Source organism: Heliangelus exortis, chromosome 21, assembly GCF_036169615.1.
Source record: "Heliangelus exortis chromosome 21, bHelExo1.hap1, whole genome shotgun sequence".
In the NCBI taxonomy this organism is placed as follows: domain Eukaryota; kingdom Metazoa; phylum Chordata; class Aves; order Apodiformes; family Trochilidae; genus Heliangelus; species Heliangelus exortis.
In genome coordinates this window covers 2,958,297-2,983,241 of record NC_092442.1, presented here as the reverse complement: position 1 = coordinate 2,983,241, position 24,945 = coordinate 2,958,297, and the positions used below count along the sequence as shown (strand labels likewise).

At 41.7% G+C, this 24,945-nt stretch overlaps 1 protein-coding gene across 6 annotated transcripts in view; it reads right to left on the bottom strand.

Annotated features, from left to right (window-relative positions):
* The window catches only part of AUTS2 (activator of transcription and developmental regulator AUTS2), a 758,376-nt gene that overhangs the window by 219,531 nt on the left and 513,900 nt on the right, over positions 1 to 24,945 (bottom strand). For all 6 annotated transcript variants that reach the window (XM_071765453.1, XM_071765456.1, XM_071765457.1 and 3 more), the window contains one exon: positions 22,594 to 22,623. In XM_071765453.1, the coding sequence (XP_071621554.1) occupies positions 22,594 to 22,623 (30 nt within the window). The remainder of the gene's footprint in view (positions 1 to 22,593; positions 22,624 to 24,945) is intronic.

Here is a 24,945-nt window from a genome sequence, read left to right as displayed (position 1 = left end):
GCAGTGCTGATAACCCACCTCCTGGCACTTCCCCTTGGCATGAAGCACACGTGGGATATCCCAGCCTGGGCCCTCTGGTTCCTTTGCTGCTGAAAATCTCTTTTGAATTAGGAGCTAATGTTTACTACAGGGTTTGGGGCACCTTCCACAAGAACATCAAGGGTTGTGGCAGTTCCAGCTAATTGGTTTGCCTCTATAAAGCTGTTATTATTCATTCTACTACCAGTCCTTCTAATGTGTAACAGACACAGCCCCACCATGCACTGAACTATGTCCTTGTCTTACTGTTGCCTATTAATATCCTCTGCATATGAGACATGACCTGCTGGAGGAGGCTGTCACTCCTTTTTCACTTGGTCACCTTTCTCTGTCACCAAAGAAATTATTACTGGTAAAATCTTAACAATAACCCAGGTTATGCATTCTCTAGGCAACCCTGGCAGCTACGTGCAGCAGCCCCAGCTGGAAGAGAACAAGAGCTAGCAACTATTTTATGTTTTTGAGCATGTGTAATAAAAATATCTATTAACTCCAGCAAATAGGTTGTGATTTACTTTAATTACAATATTGAAAACAGAAACCCATGAAGGAGCAGTGTCATGTATTAGCTCACATGACCACTGTTCCAAGGAGTGTTATATATTACTGATTAATGCACTACTTCAGAGAGATGCACTGGTCTGATCTTGTTGGCCACATGAGTGGAAAAGCAAGTAGTAAGTTGTGCAGGCAGAAACTGCCCACAGCACTCAGGTATGCAGGCATATTCACCTCATAAAATAATACTCAAAATAGTAGGAAAAAAAAAATCCAATTAATGTCTCTAAGTCCCCAGACATGATAAACTGGGGAAAAAAAAAAAAAAAAAAAAAGGAGAAGGGGGGCAAAATCCCCTCTAAGGCTTGATACCTTGACAACCAACAGGTAATATTCTGCTTTTATTGTGTACAAAGTAAAGAGAAAGAGAGAAGAGCTGTGAGAGTGAGTATCTCAGTGAGCTGCTTTACAACAGGAGTAAGACACTGCAGTAGGAGTTACATCTCCTCATTCAGGATCTCCCAGCACTTGTGCCAACCACTCTCCTCCACTGCACAGGGTCAAGTCCCCCCATGAGCTGGTTCCACAGGGACACACAGGGGTGCAAAAAGCCAGTGCTTCAGAGCAGAGGAAAATCCCACACACTCCTACCACAGAGAAGACCACCAGCAGAGCTGTCATGGGAATTTCCTCCTGGACCCTCTGAGGAATGGTTTATTTCCAGTTCATTATTAATCTTCCAACAATCATCTCCAGAGGGGGTGTACTGGGCTGGCTGAGAACAATAACCAGCTTCTCCAAACACAACTGGAGGTGACTTAACCCTCCCACTCTGTCCTATTTTCATTCACCTGGCAGCTTGCATCTCCAAGATGGCTTGGTGGTTGTGGGCATCTCCAGCACTCTTTAAGAGTGAGGCCCAGTGGGGTTCACAACAGAGCCTCATTCCTTCTACAAAAGCAGAAAAACCCTTTAGCCTTAGCACCTGTATTTTCACACCTCATGTATGGAACAGGCTGCCTCCTCTCTGCTGGTACCTGGGACACCCATGGAACACAGGTGTCAGGAGGACTCCAGCTATTTCACTCCATAGTTCTCCTTGGACCTCTGACCTCCAGGATGGACTTAACTACATTTTATTCTGCAACTCAAATAATTTGTTCTTCAGAGCACTACGAGAGGCCCTGGAGCCACCACCCAAGAGCTGCTCTCACATGCTCAGTATGGAGCAAAGTGGTTTTTTTCCTACTTTATTCTTTTAAGAGTCCAACAAAGAATGAAGCTTTCAGGAGGGAGACTGAAAGACAGAAAGAAGAGTAAAAAGGGGTTTTAGACCACTTGCAGTGCTTCTGAAACAGGCTTTTCTGCACATACCTCAAGCTTGTTTCACCTGCTCATCAGCATAAAAGGAGAACTCCTGAGTCTGACATAGTTCATCATTACCAGCACCTCATCCCAGTGCAGCTGGTAAGCCAAAGCAAAACTAAACCCAAACTTTTTGCTTCTGACTACTTCTTAGATTAAGCTCACTAGCTAGAACAGCCAGCCAGCCACCCGGAGCATCACAGCTTTTTGAAAGATAAAGCATTTCTATGAGATTTTTTCAGGGGATGAGCTCAGCAGTGTGCAGCCATAGGGCAGCTGCAGAATCAGAGCCCCTCTGCAGGCATTGCACAGAGGGCACCCCAGTCTTCTGAGGGAAAGGTTTTGATTGCCAGGGCTGATATACTCTGGGGAAAGGGTACACATCCACCAGGGACACTGTCTCTTTGGGAGAAGAATGTCATTAGCAGCTGACTTCCCTCACCTCTGCCCTTTGCAAGAGAAAAAGAAATTATCCCCAGGAGCATCTCGGTGGAGCAGAGCCTGGTGGCACATTCCACCTCATGCGTATCTTGTTTATTCTAAGTGGAGCTACAAATCTGTCGAGTGAGCATTTTGTTTTGATTAAAAATTAATAGCTGCTTTTGACCCAGGTGGATTAATTTCACTTTCACCGAGTATCAAGTTAATTGACACAAACTACTGTCAGGTGAAAGAACCAATTAACAAACTGTGAGGAGGACTCCTCTCTCTCTCCCTCCCTCCTTCTCTCTCCCAAATGTTGTTTTGACTCAAGTTGTGTGGGTTGTTTTTTTTTTCTCTCCCTTTTAATAGAAAATTTTCATCTCAGCAAAATGAGATTAATTACTTAACAAACAGAGGAACAAAAGAAAGCAGAGGGTGGGGGCAGTGAAGAGGAGAGGAGCTGACTCCTGTTGTGCCTAGGGTTTGCTGGCAAGGGGCTGCAGAGGAGGGCTTGGGGAGGGTTGTTCTCACCAATTAATTGCCTCTTCCAAGATTGTCAGTCATTAGGGTTTGGAGTGTTGCTGTGGTTTACTGCAGTTTGGCAAAGGTCTTTGATAAGGTCCCCAAATCATGGCAACAGGATCTCTGGGATAAAGCGTGGGCTGAACCCATCTGGAGTGGGTAACAAGGCAGAGCACAGTGCAGCAGCAAGAGCCACAAAAATATCTCCCCTTCTCATTTTCTGTATTGAAATTAGAAGTTTTCTATACATTATGAATAGGAGTGTGTGTTAGCCTAGGAAAATCAAAGTAGTCCCTTATTTAATGCTTGTTAAATGTAAGCCAGCCCAGCCTTCACCAGTTGAGCTTTATGGATTGCTCTTCAGTGCCTGGAGCAGTGAACAGGCTGGCAGGGAGGGCTGGCAGGGAGGGATGGTGCTTGGCCAGCATTTCAAGCAGCTACAGATGACCTGTATCAGAGCAATGGAAGCATCCTTTCCAGCTTACACTTTGCCAGTATGGACATTAGGAACTCAGGGGTACATTTTCTATAAGCAAAGTGACTTCCTTTTCCAAGTATCGTTTTCCAAGAGTCTTGTGCAAGAGAATGTAAATCCCCACAGAAATGAGGAGGCACAAAAAGCAAGTTAGGTATGCAATTCCTATTAAAATCAAAATAAGTTGGCTGCCTGATTTGCTTATGTCCTTCTGAAAATCTCATAAGAAACCCATTGACATCTCCAGGCACCCAAATGCCATCTATGGATCTTGTCCTTAGGAACTGGTGTGATTTGGACATCTATACATCCTAAGTCTATTTAGAAAAATTCAATATTGTCTCCTAGATTGTCTGGCTGGGTTTGAAAATCTATTCCAAGCTGCCAACACTGTGGCTTAAGTTTTTTAATAGAAATTGCTTAACTAGGCAAATATTTTTTGTTATATATATTTTTACTTTACTTACAGAAGTCAGATTTATAGCATTCCATTTATCCTCCTGAGACTGTTTGTTCAAATAATCCTTTTTCATCCTTAGCCACTGCTCTACCCTAAGGACCAGCAACAAGCTTTTCCCATTATTAATTTTTTTCTCAAAAAAACAGCTAGAAAACCCATTAGAGGGGGGAGGGAGAAGAAGTGAGAGAGAAAAGGAGAGAAAGAAGGAGAAAAAGAGAGAAAAGGGGAGAGAGACTTTTTCTAGATGTCAGAAAACAGGTGGCCTACATCTTCACTGGGACTTTGTCTACTTTCTTGAACACTTGAAAATGATTCCCAAATGCCACAGCCTACAGGGAACACCCTCAGTCTGTGAGCTGCTCAGATAGGCAGCTGTAGCATATCTATATGCACACAATGCTGAGAGCTGAGTAAAGGCCTCCAGAAAGGTGTGAAATACTTAAAACAGAGACAGAAAGGTTTGGCAAGACTCTAAAATGGGAGCATGCAAAGGTTTCCCATCCCTGGAGGAGGGCTGGCTGCCCTGAGCCTGTACATAGCACCACCAGTTCATTAGTGGAGCTGTGCCTGAAAACCCTGTCACTGCACACCCAGTGTCCACTCATTACCTTGCTTCCAGTGTTCATATCCCAGGAAAAGCCTAAAACATCCATGGCAGCCTCTGACATCCAGAGAACTGAGAGCAAATGAGAGGAGGAAATTGCAATTCAATTCAGTGCATATGGAGAAGAAGGAGACATCGTTCCATATGCACCAGCTTATCCTTCCCTTTGGTTTATGTTAAAAAAATATACAATATTAGCTGCCCTTTCCTCCTGGGAAATGAGCAGCACAATGGGAATGGAAACCAATAAAGAACTATCATGGGTGTTACTGCAATCTGTCTATATTTAGGTGATTCCTGTTATGTTCTGTATCTGACCAAGGGGGAAAAGCAATTGTTCAAATGAAAGGAGGTGACAAAACCTCCCAATCATTTTTTCCTTCATGTCTTTGCCTTCAGAGCACTGATTTGAAAACCTCAACTATAGCTCAGCATTGAGCACTTCAGCATTCCCAAGAAATGCTTAACCTAAAGTTACAAATGAACAAAAGATCCCTACGTTTCTTGGAGGACATCAGAAAGATCTGGCCAGCTACAATTCTGATGAAAGATACTCAGAAAACCACCTGCATGTGAATTCTCCACAGCATAACCCTTTTTATGACAGATCACAGCAGCTACATTGCAGTCACTTCCTTTCCATTGATTGACTTTTAGACTACAAGTGATTCCCATTATAATTTGCAAGATGGGATAAGACACTGGATTTGTTAGGAGCAAGATCAGGAGAGATTCAGTCTGCCAGGGAGAAATGCAATTCCTCAGAAGGACTGCAGGGTTTTACTGCTTCTGTCCAGACTCTGCTCTGTTGAACTCTCATGACACCTGAGCAGAGGCACTGGGAGAATTTTTTTATCCCAAATTAAGAAATGGGGCAAAAAAAAAAAAAAAAAAGCACACCCAGGTTTACAGTTGGATTTTGGCCACAAAGTTTGGCAGGATGACCTGAACTATGATTGTAAGAGGGACACAAGTGATACAGCTCTGGCAATTCCTGATTTGGCTCCTCCACCAACTCCAAATTAAAGGAAAGGGTCAGCTTCATTTAGTACTAACTTCTGCCTTCATTTCATGCTCAGGATAGCACTCAGGCTACAGACTCAGCTGATGTAAGTCAGGAAATCTCAGTAGTAATTAGTGTTCAATAACAACTAAAAATCTGGCCCCTTCCAATGGCAATATTAGCAAAAGAAAGGAGGGAACGTGATGGCACTTACTGTGGATTTTATAAGGAATGGCAACCCACATTGGGAAAGGAATCTCTTCGATGGGAATCTGTCATTAGGCTGTTGGGAATACTTCTGGTTTTCAAAGGCAGGGGTGAGGGGAAATCACACACACTAGAATATTGATCTTTGTTACTAATTAAAGAGGTCTTCAAAATGTGCTTTTCTCTTGAATTCTGCTTTTCCTGTTTCACTGATCCATTGCTCTTCACATCCTTAGAAATTTATCCAAGTTCTGTACACAACAATCAGTTAAATAAACTAACATTGGCTTATTGCTTAGCATATTATTAGGGCTCTTTTCTTTTAGATCTCTTAAGATGTGAATTGGTATTTCTGTACTTGTGAAAATGTGCTTAGTAGTTTTATTACACAGACATTTCTCTATGAAGGCAAAATAATAAAGGATCTGTCACTACAACTCGTTCTCAATTGGTAACCCATTTAATTACACACCTCCCCCCCAGTTATTCACCACATGTACTAAAATCTGGAAAGCTGCAGTAGTTGGTTATTGTCTCAAAGAGAAAAAATGTCTTTAACAGTATCTACAGTGGATAAGCATGAATGCCTCCTACTGAAAGAATCTACTCCTAACTAGTTCTTGATATTTCAGTTAAATGGCATCACTTGTCTGATTAGCTGTGGCTTGGAATCTTTTCCTGCTGCTAAGTCCTGAGTAAGCAGTCCCATGAAAAAGCACTGAAGTTCTTAAATGAGAATCTCTAGGAAGCCTCATTTTGTTGATTTGCTTCACTTAGATGGGCAGAGGTAAAATGATCTGGTGTGACACAGAGAAATTAGGATGAGCCACAACTTACCTGAGCAGTTCAGCTACTGAAATGGCCAGATTCCAACTGAGAGTACAGACAATATTCCTTCTACAGTCTCCATTTGGTGCAACCACCTCTGCTTAAAGGATTCCAGAACACAACTTAACAGAGATGTACTTGGGAGATCAATTCTCTTTCTTTGTTTCACATTATACTCAGATTCTTCAGACTGAAGCAAAATCCCCACTTACTTTGATATTAATTTTTCCTGGGTGTGTAAACTACAGTGTATAGGTAATAATAGACATCTGAGATGAAAAGAACATTTAAAACACAGGAATAACTACAGGTATTTGGCTATTATGTTATATTCCAGCTCTCCAAACTAAGAAACAGACCAAAAAAATGCAAAACAAAACAAACAAAAAAAGCCCAACAATCACCACAGTTTTTTCTGATCTTTTTGTAGTTACTGACAAATGGCAAAAGAACGTGCTCACACCCTATAAAATTGCTCTTCCTCACCTGGAAGCAGATCAGCACTTCTGGCATTCCAGAGATCCACTTCCTGGTAATAAACCAGCATTTTCTTTGGGTAACAAAGCCATGTACTTTTGGCAGTAAGCCAGGCAGCTTAAAGAGAAACCTTGAATTCTGCCAACATAATAGACAAGGGACTCAGCTTAAGAAAAGATTTCATCTATCACCTAATAAGAGGCTGGGGTCATGAAGTAGGGTATTCTTTATACTTGAGAGACCAAGCTAAAAGTCTAAAAAATGTACAAAAAAACCCTGCCTGGAATGCTCTCTGTACGTAATAGAGGTTGCAGCTTGGAGAAGGCTTATCATTTCTCCTGACATTCTGACAGAAATGTGTAATATAGAAGTTTAGCAGTGTGGGCAGGTTAAATTATACTAGGCAGGAGAAATCATTGCAATGTGAATCGAAGCGTTTACTCTTGTCCACTTCCAGCTCTAGCTTGTTATTCTCTCTCCTTCCCACAGCTTCATGTTTTTATCAGAAAAGCTTCATTTTAAAAGGAATGTTATCTAGAGAGTGCTCTGGTTCTAGGGTTTGGTGTTTACTCAAAAAACATCCTTAACACACTGCTATAGTGAGCAGGTATCTTGCTCATTTATTGAATTTTCTGTGTGTTTTCTATGCATTTTCTATGCATTTTTCTATGTTTTTTTATTCAATATATTTACCTGCTATGGCAAATACTGTGGTAAATAGATTATATATTGAGCCACATTGTTACGGGAGGTTTTTACTAAATCGTAGTGAATTTATATACAGAAAATATTCTTATGAATAAGAATGAACTTCCAGAAAACTGTGCCATTTCCCTGTGAAAAAGAGCAGGGCAAAGAGCATTTTCAACTTCAGACCTTCATTTCTAGTGGAAAAAAAGCATAAAACCTGTTCAGTTAAGCCTCCTCAGCTTGCTTTTTCATGGAGACAAGAACCACACTTCTTTTTGTACCTGCAGCCCACAGCAGCAGCTTTCCTGCTCTTCCAGAATGGTGCAATCCACCCCAAATAGCAAACAATCACCAGCCCTGAATCTAGACAGGAAGCCAGGTACATCTAACACTGATCTGTAAGGAAATACATAAAGAAATACTGCTGGAAATGGGTCCCCTATAGCAGTCCTCTACTCTGAGCTACATTTTGAAGCACAAGACTCTTTTGAAAATGATGGAGCTCCCAGATCTTAGACCAGCTCAGTGGTCCTTCTTGTCCAATTCTTTTTTCAAGCTTTTGTTGACATCTCTGAGAGATATTCAAGATTTTTTACCAGCTTTAATGATTTTCCCTAGCTTAGGCAGAGTCACTCCTATTTCCAACTGATTTTTGAAGCCAGGGTGTTAAGTGTCATTTGGCACTTTAGAATAAGTGGACACTAATTAGTGGTAAATTGCAATAAAATTTATCCTGAATTGCATACAGCATCTGCATTAGGAGCCAATGAATTCATCCTGATTAATATTATCACAGGAAGTAGCAGGGAGTTTGTCATGATTTGCTAAAGCAGCTAAGTGAAAGCTCCTTGGACAGGTTTCCCACTAACAAAAAACAAGTATTAAATTGCTTAAAGAAAAGAATGATTTAAATAAATATTTTTTTGCTGTACATATAAATCATGCACAGAAAAGAAACCTAAAAAGCACCACTGTTGTCATGCCACCTAAAAATCCACAGATGCTACATGCAGAACTGGTCACCTCCAAGATCCCCAGAAATGCACACAGGGCCAATTCATGACCAAAGAAATCACAGATTCAGGTATTTCTCATTCCACATAAAACATCAAACAGAGCTACAGATTTTAATAGATAAAATCTTGAATGGCTCTGATCTTACTGAGGGCCAAGGAACACTACTGAGCAATCCTGGGAGATGCTTTAAGCAGCAAACGTGATAATTCCCACAGTGCATTCCTCAACTTTAATTTCAGATACCTGCTGGGGAAGAAGGGCATCAGAAGGGCATTCAGATACCTGCTGGGCATCAGAAGATCCTAAGAATCTCTGGGGCAACAAGTCTCTACTGGTCTTCAAAATATCCTGGGGAATACCATGCCCCTTACCCAGTGTGTCCCAGTGCCACACAAGGGCAGCAATGCTCTCCCCAACCCCCCCGCAGGCTGCTCCAAGGTCCCCTTCTTCATAACCAACTCACAAATCATCATTAGGAGCCACTGACCTAAGAAAAAATAAAACAATACCAAATTTTGAATGGGAGGCCTGGGAACTGGGAGATGTGTGTTTCTTAGAGCTGCTGCTGACATGAATGATAAATTTCATTCATTTGTATTTCATTTCCCTTTCAGTTCACACAATCTCATTTATTTTTATCAAAAGATTTGGGAGGGTTTCTCTCTCTCTGTACTGTATAAGTCAGTAAGAAGCCAAAGTGGAAGGGGTTTTTTGAGGGCTGCTGTACAGAAACAACACAAGAGTGATAAAGCACCATTTGGATTTCAGGCTTCACTTGCAGAAAGTCTTCAGTCTTGAACCTTATGTTTATACTGAAACTGATCCCCAGACAAAGACCACGTAATGAGTAAGTTCAGAGCTACTGTTATTCTTGGACCATGAAAGAGAAACAAAAGCACCACAGTGATTGTAGGGAAGATGAGATGGAGCTGCTCTTTCATTGCATTTTTGATGACATATGACAAGTACAAACACTGACCTTCCAGCATGTTTGTATTTTCCTGGGAGTACAAGATATTACAGGTTTCTACCATATTGAAAAACAACAGCCTTGACCTAACATCCTTGCAATGCCCTCTAAAACTGATCTTATTCAGCCTGCAGCCCATCTGCTTTATCATGGTGCTCTGACACCATCAATCACAGCAACCCTGGAAACATCACAGAGAGAAGTGGCTCCTTTCAGGCAGGGACAGCAACACTTCTACCTCTTCAGCTCCTTGAAGTGGAGGAACTGTGTTTTACAGCAAATTAGCCAAACCTCTTAGTTCCTGTGAACAGGTAAACTCAAAAGCAGAATGGCCCCAACAGGACACAAATCTGAAATTCTGTAACCCCCCTGGCTCTGGGGTGGAAGGGATGGGTGTCCCTGGTCATAGCTGACCTGGGCTGACCCTGTCCTCTCCCAAATCTTTCCTCTGCTCTGAAGTAGCAGACACCTCTCTTTTCCTCAACATTTTCCTCAAAACAAAACTAGACAAAAAAACCTGTCAAAGCATTAACAGGAATCACCTCCCAGCAAAGCATCCTGGTGGCACACAGAAATGTTGACAGAAAGTACTTCAGATGAGGTTACTTGTGAACATTTGGCATGTACAGTCCAAATTAACTTCCCAATTCTCCTTCCCACCCAGTCTCTGGCTGAGAATTTGTACTCAATGGGCAACTCAGAGCTAATAAGGCAGCCATCTATCAGCCCCCTAAGCCCCTTAGTAGCAGTAATGTCTTGTCAGAAGTTAATTTGCAAACCTTGCATGTCCTACCTGTTCCTAGGACAGCCCCTTTCACACCAGAAGGCTGTGCTGCCATTCAGAGAGACTTAGACAGGCTGGAGAGTTGGGCAGGGAGAAACATGATGAAATTCAACAAGGGGAAGTGTAGAGTTTTGCATTTGGGGAAGAACAACACGATGTCCCAGTATAGGTTGGGGGCTGAGCTGCTGGAGAGCAGTGTAGGTGAAAGAGACCTGGGGGTCCTGGTAGACAAGAAGATGCCCATGAGCCAGCAATGTGCCCTTGTGGCCAAGAAGGCCAATGGCATCCTGGGGTGCATTAGAAAGGGGGTGGTTAGTAGGTCAAGAGAGGTTCTCCTCCCCCTCTATTCTGCATTGGTGAGGCCACACCTGGAGTATTGTGTCCAGTTCTGGGCCCCTCAGTTCAAGAAGGACAGGGAAGTGCTTGAAAGAGTCCAGCACAGAGCTACTGAGATGATTAAGGGAGTGGAACATCTCCCTTATGAGGAAAGGCTGAGGGAGCTGGGGCTCTTTAGTTTGGAGAAAAGGAGACTGAGGGGTGACCTCATCAATGTTTTCAAATATGTAAGGGGTGAGTGTCAGGGAGATGGAGTTAGGCTTTTCTCAGTGGTGACCAGTGATAGGACAAGGGGTAATGGGTGTAAATTGGAGCATAGGAGGTTCAAGTTGAATATCAGAAAAAATTTTTTTACTGTAAGGGTGACAGAGCCCTGGAACAGGCTGCCCAGGGGGGTTGTGGAGTCTCCTTCACTGGAGACATTCAAAACCCACCTGGACACGTTCCTAGGGGATGTACTCTAGGGGGCCCTGCTCTGGCAGGGGGGGTTGGACTAGATGATCTTTCGAGGTCCCTTCCAACCCCTAGGATTCTATGATTCTATGATTCTTTATCTGAGATTACTCCAGACTCATCACTCATTCTTCAGTTTATCTAGGATCTGCTAAATATGTCTCTATAAATTCATCACTCACTGCCCGTTCACAGCCACGCATTAACTGCTCAGTTTTCTCTGAAAGTAAGGAATTGGATATGACACATAAGTCACCATAAACTCTCCAGGATTAAATAAGTTATTGCATCTTACAGCACAACTGGTTTCTACAAATGATACCCTGGAAAATGACATTATCCCTCAGTGATTTGGTTCAATCTGATTGCTACAGTTAATGTAATAATGTAACTCAATTAGGATGCTTTTGTTATGAATGAACAACCTTGTTTAATATTGTCTGACTGTCCAGATTCAGCTTAAATGAGATGTTGAGATGGACTGAGAAGCTCAGGAATTCAGTGGTGCATTTGAAGAGGAGGTATCAGCATGAATTAGAAAGCCCAGGCAATTTTTAAAGACACAGAGGTCATTCTGCTGCTTCCTACTAGATGGAAATTACAAAGCAGGCATCTTTGAAATGCCTGGAAGTGAATCCAGACTTTCAACGGTGTTCAAAGGCTTTCAAGAATCAGTGCATGCAATTTGCCTCTCATTTTCAAAGCAAAGCACATCAGGTTCACCTTAAGCTATTTCTTCCACGTTTCTCACCTCCCACCAGTAGATCTCAGTGTGGAGACCAGCAGTCAGCTCAGGGTGGGTGTAATTTGAGAGTCTGGAGAGCCCAGTCATTTAGAATTTAAATGTTTTTCACCTTTTCCTACACGTGTGGTGTCCTTCAGAGGTGCCTCCAACACATACGTGGAGTTACCTACCAACACCCCACTAAGGAAGGCCCTTGGGTACTGTCAAACATTTACAACACACTCATCATCTGCTCACTGCTTTTCTTAAACCTACAATTCCCTGACTCTCAAAATATCTCTATGGGAAGCAGATTACCTGAGGTCCTGCACTGCAGCCTGGTGGCTTATCCTTCCAAAAAATAAACCAGGGGTTCATTGGTGGGTGACACAGCAAGGACTGGGCAAAGAGACCTTCAGAGAAGGTGTTACCTTGTCTGTGGGGGCTGTGAGGGAAGAGGGAGGAAGAGGTTTGGAAAAGCTGCCCAGGATTAACAAAAAGATGAATGTCCAGAAAGATCCTTATTCTGCTGGTACTTGTTAGGCCCAAGCCTAATTCAAAACTCCTGTTACTCCCTTCCCTTCTACCCTGGTTGGGGAATTTCTGGAATCCAAGATACACAGTAGTTGTATTTTACTACTTCCAAGTCCCCAGTTCCCTTATTAGTGCTGAGCCAGATGGAGAGAAATATGCAGAAAACCTAAGTGGAACTTGCTGGAATCCTTCTCAATTCCTTGATGCATGCATTTAATATCCTGTCTCCTTGTTTTCAGGCTGTCCTTGGATATGTTTGTGAGAAACCTGAGATCGTGACATGTGTTGTAACCTCCAAGACTCTTAAAAATGTGAAATAATTACTGTAACTTCAATATATAATCTTTTTTACCCTTCTCCTTCTAAAGAAACCTCCAAAGGCTTCTTTAACTCACCTTCTCAAGCCTACAGCTTCTTCCATTTCAAGGGAATTAATAACAGACATTCAGGAATGGGGAGCCTGCCTCATGCACGATTATAAAATCTGATTTTTTTACTGGAAAAATTGATGTGTATTCAGCAGCACAAAATGTACACGAGTACTGCCCTTGGATAACATATAGTAATATACAGTCCTTAAAGAAAGATTTATATTCTAGATATGCTTGGACACGGCCTAACTACAAGATGCACAGGCTGAAGTTCTGTCTCCATACTCACTGTATGTGCAGGCTCATTAACACCTACTCCCAAATACACATATGAAGCACATATCTGATCAGTAAATATTTCCATACAGCTACACTGACCACGAGTAATGTGCCAGCATGTTTCAGTACATAGATTTTCTTTCAGGGTATCTAATCTTATTCTTTTGTGTGGAAGGTTTACAGAAAATTGTGCAAAATAAGACATACCTTGTAGACTTCTTGAGGAAGCATCACCACTGAGACATTCTGAATTAAATTTTTCATCCACATCACCCTGGATAACTTTTTTCCAAAAGCTGGATTTCAGAGAGAGAGCACACACAGTCACACACACACACACACACCCTTGTTTCTTCAATGACTTGAAATTACAACTCTTAGTTTCATGGGAGATGAGAAACCCACAGTGTGATTCCACTTACTTCTGCATCACTGGCACCTTGAAAATGAAACGTTGCCTGGTGTTCCCACATACTCTAAAAGCCTTCCCAGAACTGCTTTGATAAAAATGTTGCTGCATATTAAAAAAAAAAAAAAGCCATAACACCAAAATGTGAACAAGCCAAACTATCTATCATTTGGAATGTTTTTCTTATTGTGATCTAAGCTGCCAGGAAGGCTTTAGGAATTTGCACGTTATCCTTAGAGATGTCTGAAACTGCCTCTTCTGTTTCTTGTATAGCTCTGAGCACATCATCAGCTTTAATCTTTAATCTCTTCTTCCTCTTTCCTCCCCCTACAGAGAATCAAATCCTACAATCTACACACAGATAAAGCTCTTCCACCCAGTAAAGTCTGGCTCTAAATTTTGCAATGAAGATAGGAAGATTTATCACCAGGAATGCATTGTACCAAACTAAAATATCAAGTTGTCTACACCAGTATCATGTTCCAAAACTCTGCTCTTGATGAAACAACAGAAAAAGCACCTCAGATGGAGGGACTGACCATGGAAAGATGGACATGCCAGGGTGCTGTGAACCCAGACAATCTTCTGCTGGGTTGATAAGCCCTATCACTTTATCTCACCAGACTGTGGATGGAAATGCAATGAAACACCTCAAAACACAAGCAAAAAAGCTAAAGGAATGAACCTGAGGGTTTTTTTCCAGTCTTTCTCTATCTGCTAAGTCACACAAAATAGAAACGAGGACAGAAGAGAAGGACTGCTAGGATTTCCAACACACAAACCACCTCCTTACCTGGCAGAAATACTCTAGATAATTATGCACCTTTTGCCTGAAAGTATTATAGACATTAGTGCTGCTGTGGGGAGGAGGAGAGCTTCTGGCCAGCACATATATGTGTGTATTTATAAAACCACTAGGAGGCTGCAATAAAATTGTCTTGGGGTACATATTATGCTTTTCCAAGAAGCATTTAAAAGCACTACTGCATTCAATTTAATTTCTCCCCTAAGTTGCTTTCATACACATTTCTCTGTGTAGCTATACCTCTAATTTTGGCTGTCAATATACATAAACAGACATGTTGCAAATAATGTACATCTACATAAACAGATATGTTCAATGAAAATAATGTATATTATTTTCATAGTATGCATGTGTATAAATAAAAAACACATGCTGCACAGTAATCCATGTGTATATGTGCCATAGCTGATATTCTAAGATCCTATACAAGAACAGCAACTGCTTATGCATAAATAATAATTTAAAAAAATGAATACACGTATGGACTGCTACAGTTGTGTATATGGATCTGTACAGTGTCTACATAAATTAAGCATAAAACAGAGTGTCACATGGACATGCAAACATAATATCAGTATTTGGTGTAATTGCACACTACCATGTCACACGTATACCTTTAAAACTCACTTATCATTTAATACTCCAAATTCCTGGGTATTTTTGCCATGAATCTAAATCCCCATACGATGATTTGATTTTTAAGCTTGAAAATCAGATTTTTTTAAAAAACCTGCTGGTTGAGCTGTACTAAAAGATCCTGATGTGAGAGTGCCCAAACTGCCAAAGCCCCACACACCCCGGGAGGAGCATCCAGGGGCGGCTGTGCCAGCCCTCTGTTACAATCCCTGATTGTTTACTCAACAGCCAGAAGCTGGTCTAAAGCCCTGGGGAGAGCAAAACCTGTTTGGGCCATTGACATTGAGTATCCTTGCAGCAGGAAGTCAGGACCTTGGAGGTATCCATCATTACTCCTGCCTGAAGGCAGGCTGGAGCCAAGGAACTTGCCTGAGAAGCTAGTAAAATTTTAATGCACTCTGTAGTGCGGTCATGTCATACTCAGTTATGGCAAATAATCCCAGATGCCTGCAGAGGTAAAATGGAGCTGTAATGTGCTTGCCTCCTAACCCGAGCTGACAGCAATGATGTACGACTACCATTAGTGGAAAATATCACTTCAACTAACCCATGATCCAGCTCCGCTAAGGGTCACATTATCCATGAGGAACAAATTACGCTCCCAAAGTAAATACAAATTTTTCTACACGAAATGGGTACAAAAAAAAAAAAAAAAAAAAAAAAAAAGGGGGAGCCGGGCCAGGGGAAAAAGGGAGAGGGGAGGGGGAGTGAGGAGTGATCTGTTACCTGTGGCAACATGCTGAGTGACAGAGATGATAAAGGACAGGACAAATGGAGGGCTGAAAGCACAGTGGCACAGCCAGTCCAGAGAGCACACACCCAGCCCTGTGAACAACATGTTCACTTCCCTCAGTGGCAAACGCATCATCTTTTACAGTGAACATGCTTGGCTCTGATTTTATTACCACTCTAGCTGTAGGGACCCTCTATGTGGCACATCTAATGAATAAAAAGGATCCTTATCTTTTCTCCTAATGGGCCTTAAACAGTAAGAAATACTTCATGATTGCCTGAGTGTTGCCAGCATATGAAGTCTGGGTGATCTTTCACCCTTGGGGCAAGTTGAAGGTGCTGCATTTTCCAGAGTTAGGAAGACAACACCTGTACAAATATGCAGGGTAAGTTGTACTGATGGGAAACATCCTGGCTTTTCAGAAACAGTTTTAAGAATAATACTGAGAAACTATTTCTCTAATCCCACCCTTAGCCAAAATAAACATGTGGCAAACAGTAAGGTACTGGTATCCCATGACCTGAAGTAATTGCTTAAAATTGGGTTCTCAGCCACTGTTTCCCCACAGAGCTTTGTTTGCTAAACACATTTGTACCCACCATCCAAGGAGGTTTTTTCAAGAATTCAGCTCCCTCTTATAATCATAAATATTTCTCTCACCTTTCCAGGAGAGGGCTGAATGGGCCTGATGACTGCTCAGCCTTTTTTCTGCCATTCATAACCTGTCACAAAAACCCTCCCTACCCCAGCGAAGTCTGGTCTGGAGAAAGAAGGGTCCCACCATGAACCCTTCTGGAGGTCTCACATAAAAGTCCACCCCCATACTGCAATCAGTCCCCTCTCCTGAGCCCCAGGACCTTGCTATCCCAGGGAAGCTCCATTTCCAGGCTTTCCCCTGGCTATGACCTCTCAAATTCCCTGGCTGGGTGTGCCAGGGAACACCTCTCACAACCTCACAGCTTATTTCTCATGCTCTGACTAGGCTGGGGATGACATACTCTACATTTTAAGGTTTCCCTCTACAAATCACCCCAGCCTTCATATACCTACACCTAGAAGAGTGTAGAAAACAGGATGAAAAAATGAACTGTGATGCTATTCCCTTCTTTTAGTAGAAAGCAAGAAATACTGAGAGACCTCTCTAGACCAAAATGTTTTAGCCTGGCAGAATTATAATTTGTTGTTTATCTTTCAGCAGTATGCAAACACCAAACTGACCCCCTGGTTATGTCCTTGGGCAGTAAGAAGTGTAGATATTACTGTATGGCCATGGTGGTGACCACATAAAAACTTTTCTGGTTGCCTCTAAAGCCATCTGGGTGGACATTTTTCTTTCCAGTGATACCCAAACTCTTCCTTCCCTTTCTCCTTCCTAGGCATGAGGGAAAAAATATCCCCCATACAGTTCTGGTTCTAAGCACCCTACTAAAAAATCCCAGACTGATGCAATTGCCCACCTGAGAGTGAATTGCACCCCTCCCTAAATGCAGTCCTCTGCACTGTATAAGATGGCATAAAGCAATTTCATCCCTGTGTAGTCCATTTATGGCAGAACTTTTACTTCCAGCAACAGGATGTACAGCAGGCAGCCCTGTGCTAAGCAGCTCTCTACCTTGGCCCTCTGTTTTCTGGCACAGTTTATGGTTTGGTTGCTTTGGGTTCTTTCTGAAGAAAGAACAATTTGCTGTGCCCTGTGTGTGTTTGGGAGCAAAGGGAACAAGAGAGCAGCAGTGAGGTGTGGGCCAGCACAGCTGAGAATGATGCTCTGTTTATTTGGCAGAGACACAACTAACTGAGCAGGACACTTGAGATCTGCAGGGCAGGGAGGATTCATGGCTTCTGAGGTTCCTGAACAATGAACTTGGCATTTATTCAGTGGGACTGAAAGGCAGGGTTTTAAGTAGGTCCAGGCCAAGTTCCTCTTAGAATAAATATATCAGAGTATTTAGTTACCTAAACCATTGAGTTTGTAAAGCTGGGCTGAAGACTGTGGGGTTTTTAACATAATCAGAAGCACACTGGAAAGCCAACTAGACACAAATGCACACAAATCCATAAATACTTGTGTGAGCAGATACTGAACTACCAGCCACTGAAATGCAGCCTAGGTACTGAACTGGGTGGCACACAGATGCCAAAGTATTACTCCAAAATCTCTCTGCAAAGGTCATACACAAAATAAGTGTCCAAAACCAGTTCAGAAATACACAGAAGGTACACTGTGAAGTGTGTGTATAGATATATATACATATATATATACACAACTAAACATTGCTTTTATCTGAGCATACCAGAGTGATTGATGGTATTTTCCATGCCATAATCTTTGCCTCATAGCTGGTTTATATGCAATCAAACGTATTAACATTATCATTAAAACATTCTAATGCAAGAAATAGAATTCTTCATCTCTCATGGTGCTTCCAGTGGCACTCAAGAAAAAAGTAATGAAGTCTCACAAGCAACACGTTCCCACCAGCAGAGTTTCCTTAAAGAAGCACAACAGCCACCCAAACCAAATCCCCTCCAAAGCTGGGGCAAACTTGGTTACTCTTCCCCTCCAACCACATGCCAAGGCTTTGCAAATTTTGCCACTGGTTTGCCTGACCTCTTTCTTGCCTTTGCATCCTACACAAAGTCCACCCAAAGCAAGGCTCAGGAGGGACACAGCAGGGTTTGAACTGCAGCTGTAACCAGCCAGCCACTGGTGGGGCAGGGAGGAACATGTTTTAATGGGATGCAAGAGCCTCATCAACAGAGAACTGACTGGGAACCACAATGATATACAAAGAATTTAGTTATCAGGTGCAGTCATATTTTTAAGTTGGACACGTTATCCAAGTTAGATAAAACTCAAGCAAGGAGCAGGCCTCTTCTCCTCCCTGCACATGGCAAAGCAGTCCACCTGGATCTATGAATTAGTTTCCTGCAAAGTCACTGCAATGCTTCAGATTGAGCCTTAACTTGAAAATCCATCTAATTAAACAGTGGTGAGAGGAAACAGTACACATGATGAATAAAAAAGGACCTTACTCCTTACCTCATATTTAACCCTCGGCTTCCTTAGCAAAGGTGTTTGTACATCTTTTCAAAACAGAGCTTTCTCTTCTTTCCAGAAGATGAACTATGTGTTTGCATTAATGTTTTTAATATTGTATTAATTACCACAGGTATAATTTTCAAGATTGTACCTAGATACCAGAGGATAATGTAGTTGCTTCTAAATTTGTCAGCTGTGCAATAGTTTGCCCTAATTTTAGATGATCAGCTCGGGAGACCTGCTTAAAGAGTAAGACTGACAGACTTTTTAATGGAGAAAATCTGAGTTCCCCTGGGATCCAGACTTTTTTCTGATTCACTAAGAAATCCCAATGGCATTTGCTAAAAGGATCCCAGGATGGAAAATGACATCTCTCTAAGAATTAGTGCTTCACATTCTGATGCAAGTCCTCCAAATACACTCTCACTCCACAGACTTGCTACCTCCTCAGGTTTTTAGTGACAGGAGAGGGAAATGCTCACTTTGAATGCTGCAGCTCAGGCCTGGGTGCCAAATTGGAATGAAGAAGCATGAATTTATATAAATAGATAAATTAGCTACCCAAACCGTGTCATTTAAAATTGAGATGCTGACGCAGCCTTAGCTACAGTACTGCTAAGCAGGGACTGCATCATTTTTCAATTAAATATCCTTGTTTCTTGTTCTTCTTCAAGAAACCTCTGGAGAAATGTCTCATTTGAGGGCAGACATAGACAGAAAGTGACTCTGTCTGTCAGCTCCCAATTAAGGCTTGGGAAGATGGATTGGAGGCACAGCCATCACCTAATAGAGATCAGATATCAGCAATGATTTACGCAGCCAGATAGATACATATTCAAGTGGATAGGAAAAGAATAATAACAGCCTAGAAGACATTACTTTTCCTACTCTGTCACCACTCACTATTCCTCTGCTCCTCAGCTTCCCAGGTCCTGCTCCTTCCCCCATTCTCCTACTTCACTGGGGCTCATCTACTGCTGCTTGAACAGACTCATCTTTCAGCCACCTCAATCACCTTTCATTACATGCATCTGCCATTTTTCATTCAAAGGCACTGCTCTATCTTGCTGGATTTCACAACTTATTCATTCCAGTAGAAATTCATACACACTTATTCCTACTCCTGACTCCTATTCCTGTCGTGTGTTACTCCTGCCTCTCATGGATCTCATTTCCCTGAAGGAACATCCTAAATGAAGCAAAATAGGTCCCTTTCCATTTTTCAAAGAGCAAGAACAGAAGAGAGCTGCAGCAAGATACCACACATGCTGTACACCTCACTGTATCAATGTCTGCAAGACACAGTCCTAAAGAAAAGCAGATCTTCCCAGAAACATTCCCAACAAAAATGTTTCTGGTGGGACAGAATACACTGACCTAGGAGCAAGGAAATACAATTTGACAATTTGCCACCAGAACAGCTCCATAGCTGGTGGCTAATACTCTCCTGATGATATGAGACATTTGGGTCAAGATCTTAGAACTTCTAATCCTGCTGAGCACCCTCAGCTCCCATGGTTATTAATGAAAACCAAGGATGCTGAGCACTAGGTACAAAATAATGAACCTCTTGCACAGGGCTCCGGCTCCCTCGCTTCTCCCGACGCATTTTGCTCCGAGGAATTTTTGGTCTTAAAAATGTTATTTTATTTAAAGCAGGAATTCAAAAATCTTCTGGGTCCTATTGAAAGAGATCTAAAAGATCCTGCCTGTCTGAAGAAAAGAAGTTTCTACTTGTCAGTTAAACAAAGGAATAACGCACAGCCTCCTTTATAGTGTGTACTTTACCTGTCATCCAACAGCCCATTATCATGTCACGGCAGAGTGCACTTTTCTACAGGTCACTTTGTTTAAAATGACATGGATAATGCACATGTCAGCGAGCTGACAGGCCCGACCGTCCTTCAGAGATAAAAACCACAAGACGAGCGCCTGTTCTTATCTGGGGTACAAGCCTTGGTCTATCATCTAAGTCAGGCAGAACATGATTTCTCCAGAGAGCACTTTTTTCATTTCCTGATTTTAAGAAAATCAAATAAGCACCATTTGTCTTCATCTGAATATGCTTGACCTGCTCAAATGATGATGTCTCGCATTTTATAACAGGCTACATATGCTGAATTCAAATTAAGAGCAGAACAAGGCCTTTAGATCTTTGCCTGGGCTGCCAGCACAGACTGTATAAATACACCAGGGTTGGCTGTCACCTTGCAGAATTGGGCCTGAGCTATGAAACTCAAAGCTGGATCTGGTTCTGGGATTTGAAAAGCACCAAATTATTAGAAATATTTGGATCTGCGTTTAATCCCATCTCATTAGGGGGGGAAGACAAAATACAGATCATAGAGATGAAAGGACACATCTGGATTTTAAAGCTTTCTTGCACAAGTATTGGGATATTCTGTGTAGGTACTATCTTGAGTCTCTCTTGTACTGCAGAAATTATCCTGAACCAGTAAACCCACACCATCCCCTAAAGCTGTCTCTCTGCCCTTTTGCACAGGAGTGCTGCAAGAGAAAAACTCTGTGAAAGTGGCAGAGGTTTAGCTCTGTAAATGCAGCAGTGGCAGGAAACCACACTTCTAGTTCTGGGTGCCATAAATATAGGAGCTGAAATTCAGTTTGTCATCTTCCACTGCAGAAGGAACATCCTGAAAATGAATAATCACTTCACAGGATGGAATGTAATGGTGATGCATTAAAAATTCATATCTAAAAGTGCAGGTTAATATTCTGTGCAAAAACCCAACAAAACCTCCCCTTTCTGTTGCCACACTGATTAACTCCAGTGATTAGTTCCCTTATGAAAGGGAAGTCACTGCAGTTCAAAGTAAACAGTAGTTCTTTAACATAGTTAGCAAATATTAAGAAACATAAGGAAAAAAACCTCTACTTGGGAAATTACTGAAAAAGCTGAAGGGCAAAGCTTTGGCAGTTGCAGGCAGAATGGTTTGAAAATTTCCTTTGCTTCCTGCTACACAATCCTGTAGAAAACTAATTAAATTCATGAAAGATGATTTCCATACTCCCTGTTTCCTTGTGGATTTGACAACATACTTCTTGTTTTCTGTTTCATAAGCTCCACACCAGCATGGTCATCTCTCTTCTGGGTTTGACTTGGAGCTAGCTAACAGAACCACTCATGAAACCTACAGAACTCACTATTATTAAATGAATGACATTTTCTGTCAGTATTTTACCCTTCCCCAATTTCCATCCCCCAATTTAACCAGTGACAGAGGAAGCAAAAGCGATGACATTATCAAAAACATCTCTCAAGGCTCAACATACAAATGAAAATCACAAAACCCAACCTGCAAACAAACAAATTAGACAAGTTTTTCTGCAATGGTCATTCCAGTTTTGCTAAGGAATGAAGGTAGATGTTAGTCTGTTCACAACATAAGACATACAAATGCACACCAGTATGAATATTTCTTCCTTACTATTACTATTCTGAATGAGAAACACCACAAGAGATCAGTGCCTGACTCTTTTTAAGCATGACATTCTTCCCTTTTTTCACTTAGAAACCCAAAGTTATTGAGATAATTCTGCCAAGAAGCAAAACAATTGACAACAATGATTAAAATACTGTTCAGGAGTACAATTAGAAGGTTACAAACATATTCAGTTGCTGTTAGAACAGAGAGGGTGGGTAGTGAGATATCATACACAACCCACACAAGCTGTGGTATCAATATGCTTGAAGATTCATTTTGTAGCCTCCAAACTATTCATTAGAATTCTCTTTCCTTGGAGGTCTCTTCCAAAATTAAATTAAAGGAAAAAAAAGTCTCTTCTTTGTATAGAGAGGCTTTATATCCATCAAAAAAGAAACTTTGAATAAACAGCAGAGTAAGAGGAGTAAGTAAAAAAATTTTTGCTCCCATATTGTTTTCCTTTCTTACCTTTTCTTCTTGGTCACTGTCGCTGTCACACTGAAAAACAACAAGAAAAAAGAACAACAGGTAAGAGAAACTTTCTACAGAAAAAAAAAAATTTAAAGATTTCTCTGAACAAGATGGCTGAACCACTTGTAAACTGGTAACAAATCTGATACCTTTAGGAAAAAGCTCAATTGCTGTATGGGAGAAAAAAAAATTGTATGGAAAATAACAGAAGCCCTTTACAAAGCCCTGTGAAGTTTTCCACCAAGTCTCACCTGAAGCTAAAGAATTCAGAGATCACACTGGAAGCAAGAACATGCCAAATGAATTGGTTCATTGAGGTTCTCTGTAATCCAAGAATAGCCCAGGTATAATAGTCAACTTTTTATAATACTATAGAATGCTTACCAGTAACATCAGCAGCTCTTGATATTTAAATAGTGCCATTGCTCTGTTTTTTAATAACTCATATTCTTGTAGATACACATACAGCAGGCCCACATGAATCAAGTTTTGGTGCAGAGAGGCATCAGAAACCCAGAACATATTAACACTTGCTGCAAGTCCAACAGCTGTGCTGGAAGTGGGGCTGTAAGGACCATGCAGACACAGATGAGATTCATCCCACCTGACTGTGGGTAACTGTGGAGTGGCCACACCTGGCTACCTCTACAGCAGAAGAATGAGGAAAACACCTGCTTCTGGGCTGGTGATTTTTTGGAAAGAAACTACACTTTTAGATTCTAGAGGACTGAGCTATCTGTGTCATTCAAGGTTGAGCTCATTCCCCTGCAGTTCTAATGGCAGATGCTCTGAAGTAAAGCCTAAGACCACCAACCAGGAGAAGCAGGTTTACCAAATCAAGGACTGTCTGGCTGTGTTGTTACAGCTCAGTTAAATCCTTTATGCATTTGTACTATTTCCACAAGAAAAGCAAATTGCTTTGGGAACAGTTGGACTTTGTCATTTCCAAAGGTGAACTGTACAGTGGGACTTGAACAGACATGGTCATATACACCCACAAATATATGGATTTGGTTTGCACAAGCCAAATGATCTTCTGTGTGTTCTTTAGTTCTAACTTTTCTGTTTTACTGCCTTTTTCCTCATCTTCACTGATACAGGGGGTGAAAAGCTGCCTTCCACACACCAGAGGGATATGTATTAAAAAATTAAAGCTAAGCACTATTTCTAGGTGTTTTGCAAATGATTTAAAATGACGAAAAAAATAATTTTTTTTAATTATTTCTATTTGCACTGAGACGACCCCAGGGAGATATGGAAGTAAAATTAATTAGTAAGTGAAATTATTTATATAGAATTACTTGCACCGACATACTCTGGTAACAAACAAATGAAATGGAACATGAAGATATGAGACTGGTTTAGCTTGAATTTTGAATCCCTCACACAACAACCAAGTTAAACAGAGTATCCTTAACTGACAAAAGGAAAACTGCATATTTCTACAATGGTGTGGTATTTATATATAAAGTGCTTGTACCCTTACCCTGTAACATCTATATTTTACAGTCAGCTTTTGGGCTGCAGCATTTTCTTGCACTGCTTGGTTTCAGCCAGGAGGGCTCAGTGGTTCTGGGGTCCCTGCACTGTGCCCTCTCTATGTTAGGATCTATTATCATTTATGACACCTCAATGTTCCATAGCAGGGAGCCCAGAACCAGTTGTTCCATTTGTTTGCGTTCACACAAACTCCAGTACAAGTCCAGATTGTAACACCTGAATCCAAAAGGAGAAAGAAATGAGGTAAAAAGCAGATATATGAGCAGGCAAGAGTTTTTGCCTTTTACTGGCAGGGGGTATGAACGTGCCACCTCCAGCTGGGCACACGTGCAGGTGTCCCGTGGCCCAGTTGTGGTCCCAGCACTTTGCAGCCTCTCCTCCCCCCAGAGTTTTTAATCTGGTTTCAGGAATCTCTCTCCATCACAGATTAAGTTTTGCCCAACTCATAAGCTTGGAAGGAGCCCAGGGTTTTGTGTTTGCTGCAGTGTGGAGGTACTTGGGGAGAAGAACACTTGCCAGCAGTGACATCTGAATTTGCCAGCGAAACAGCTACCAGCATCCAAGCAGATCTGCAGAGAAAAGTGCACAGAGTGATGTCGGCGGGAAGTCATTTCCATCAAAGTGTTAAGCCTCCTGCTTTCCGACAGTCCAGTTCTAATTTCAAGGTCCACTTAATTCTGCATCAAATAATTACTGCTATACCCAGAAGCACCTTGTCTCCAGAGTTAAGCATATGGCGAAGGACTGAGACCTACTGGTGTCCATTATGGAAGCAGCACGGATGCCAAGCCCATTAAAAATGCTCAGGCTCCCTTCTCAACATGCCCAGTGACTGACAGCTTTGTGATC